Genomic DNA, 3,064 nt, shown 5'->3' on the forward strand with positions numbered 1-3,064 from the left:
AAGGTGCCTGAAAGTGGAACTCTGCTGCAGGTGATAAAGTACAGGGGCACAGAGACCCTAATAATCTGTCCCTACTCTGAGGACTGTCTTTGCTCCAGGGATCTAAAAGGCCTGCCAAACCTTTGGTAAACCCATCTGTCCAAGACACCTTGGAGGGTGGAGATAGAAAGACTAGGCACCACAGCCTAATTTAAGCAGTGTGTAAGAGATTTCAAAGAGAACATGTTGGGAAGGACAAGCTGACCACGTTCCTCACTAATAAGCCCATTGCAGCTCCACTGACTGAACGTCTCCTGATTCACCAGGACATACAAGCACAGACCATTATCTCCCCAGAGTCACAAGGACCCTCAGCACTGGTCTTGCCTTACATTAGGCCCTTGGAGAGAGAAGCTAGCCAAATGTCACCACTAAGCAAGAAAATCCCAGGGCAGCCAAGGGGACTGTCACTGCTTTCACCCAGTCTGAATTCATGCCAATAATGTTGAGAACTAAATGCGAAGGAGGATGTGCCCACACTGGTGACCTTACGCTTCCCTGTTCTCAAAGGGACCCTCTTACATAAGCCAACATCTAGGTCTCATAGTGATAGTAAGGGCAGATTGAAAGACAGAATCATAATGGAGTGCAATTTTAAGGGCCTTTCTGTTCAAACCACCATTGTTTGGAGTCTAGCGCTCAGGAACCAGGAGGACAAGGGCAAGTGACACTGACCAGGACACACAAGGCATGAAGAGCACAGGAACAGATCACCCTGGGGGCAAATCCAAGTGGAGCCTTATAATTCCCACAGGTGCTGGCTGATTCAGGCTTGCCAGAAAGAGATGACATCAAATATGGTGGAGGGGTGCTTCTGCAGCCTTCCCAAGACACGGGCAGAAGCAGTACAGCAGCACAACAAGAGAAACAGCCTTCATTAATAAGTTAGCAGGAGGAAGACCAGCTGAACTAAATAAAACCCCTTACTGTTTGCTGTTACATCTTGCCCTTCTGCGATGGATGCAGAGGCAGACACCAAGTTCAAATGCTCAGGTGCTAACAGACATGCTCTTGTCACCCAAGACCTGCTGTTCTCAGCCACTGTTTGCCCCAGTGGATGAGAAGCATGGTGAGGCTGAGGAAAACTGCTGCCTGGAGAAATCGCTGGCAGATGAAGCATGCACTCCCCCAAAGATCTGACTGAAAAGAAGACAGCTTTTCTGAGAACTGGGACATGAGAGATCTGGGGATGTGTTGACAGAGAAGGAAAAGCTGGGTGCCTGCAAGCTGCAGCCACTGATGCAACTTCAGTGACATGAAGACTCCTCACCCATCACTGAGATCCTTTCCAGCAGGATAGAAGGGGCAGCACAGAGTTCTAAGCAGGCCAGCACGCCCTAACAAGAGCAAAGCAGAGGAACCCAGGGGCTAATGGGCTGCACAGAAGCCACCTCACTTCTCACACCTCTCTGCAAAAACCGGTGTAGAGCAAACTGCTTGCTTTTAAGCAGGTTCCTCTCCAATGTATCCCCAAGCTCTATTCTACAGCGCATCCTTCACAGCAGATGTCTCTCTGCCTCCCAGCTGCAGGATGTGCAGCCCCCCAGAAGGTGAATCCCTTTGCTCCTCATTTCCCCAGCCCAGGTTCCCGACCCTTCAGCATGCTCATGCATTTCTCCCTCCCAGCCCCTCAGAGCTCTCTGCCAAAACCAGGCTGCCAGGAGCCTGCAGCCCAGACTCTGCAGCCAGAGCCTAGCCTGATCTCATGCAAAATTCACTCTTGCAGACATGCACCAGACTGCTGGTCTATTATCAATAGGCGACTTGCAGCTGAACCTACCAGAGCCTTCCTTGATGCTCGTCTGAACCATGATTAGGACAAACTTCAAAGCCAGGAAGGGACCCCAGCCACTTGAATCGCTGCCTGTTACCACAGTGCTTGTCCCAGTGCCATTCTCTCCCTCTTCCCCATCTCACTGGGGGCCTCCCATGTTCTCTTCCCAGCTGAGCCCTCATCCAGCAAGCAGATCAGTAGTGCCGCAGATCTCTGCTCCATCTGGGGTTGCACATTCATCCCTTTCCAGGTGCTGCCTGCCTGTTGTAATCCCAAACTGAAAGCCCTTTACCTAGGGGATGCTGGCTCTCAGAGCTGGCAAGCCGAGGCTTCCTAAGGAGCAGAGCCTGGGATCCTCTGGAGGTGGTGCCATTCCCAGCAGTGAGAACAGAGTAACAGTCGAAGCATGGTCTAAAAAAAAAAAAAGTGGGGAGGGTGGGGAACGGTCAGAGGGAAGCGGAACAGCCGGATTTGTGGCTTTCAGCCTTTGCTCTAACCTGCCTCTCAGCTCCACGTGCCCGGATGCCCCAGACCTTTAGGCACAGGCAGTTAGATGCTGCTCCCAAAGGGCCTGTTAATCTCCACCCTGGCAAGGGTCTTGCTCCAGCGTGGGCAGCAGGGTAGGCAGAGGTGCAGCAGGGTGCCTTCTGGTGGCTGCTGGTTCTTCGGAGCACAAGCCAGCCCAGAGCCAGGGCTGGGAGACAAAGTACCCCCCTCCCTGCATCAGGCCTGTCTTTTTATTCCCCCCTTTGGATATCGATGCCATGAATGATGGTTTCAGGGTTGGTTTTGGTTGGGTTTGGGTTTTTTTGCATGTAGTGGTCGGTCTAGAGTTCAGTGCCACATCAGGGGGAGCTTCAGCACTCACCCCTCCAAGAGGTCAGAGCCACGGAGGAGGGAGCTTTCGCTGGCTGCTGGAGCGAGATCCCGCGTCCGCTCCATCCTGATGTCCGACTGGGCCATCTCCCTCCCCTGCGCTCCTCCCCCCAGATCCTGCACTGGCTCAGGCCAGGCAATGGACAACAAGATCTCGCCCCCCCTCTGCTTTCACAGTGAGGTCTCCACGCAGGACCCGTTGCGGTGGAGGTGACGGTGGTCGTGGTTTGAGCAGCCTTCATTGCGATGCACGATGAGGACGGGGAAGTAGAGGGCGTCCTGGTAAGGAGGGGGGTCTTCCTCCTCCACAGTCACCTGGCTGGAGAGGCGGGTCTGCTCGGTGGGACAGCTCTGCTCGTTCAGGCTCCCGCTCCG

At 53.7% G+C, this 3,064-nt stretch overlaps 1 protein-coding gene across 1 annotated transcript in view; it reads right to left on the reverse strand.

Moving 5' to 3' along the window:
• Positions 1–2,860: 2,860 nt before the first annotated feature.
• TMEM151B (transmembrane protein 151B) overlaps positions 2,861–3,064 on the reverse strand; it is a 10,821-nt gene continuing 10,617 nt past the window's right edge. The window contains exon 4 of the mRNA XM_010006195.1: positions 2,861–3,059. Within this exon, the coding sequence (XP_010004497.1) occupies positions 2,861–3,059 (199 nt within the window). The remainder of the gene's footprint in view (positions 3,060–3,064) is intronic.

Source organism: Chaetura pelagica, unplaced genomic scaffold, assembly GCF_000747805.2.
Source record: "Chaetura pelagica isolate M959 unplaced genomic scaffold, ChaPel_1.0 scaffold271, whole genome shotgun sequence".
Lineage (NCBI taxonomy): Eukaryota > Metazoa > Chordata > Aves > Apodiformes > Apodidae > Chaetura > Chaetura pelagica.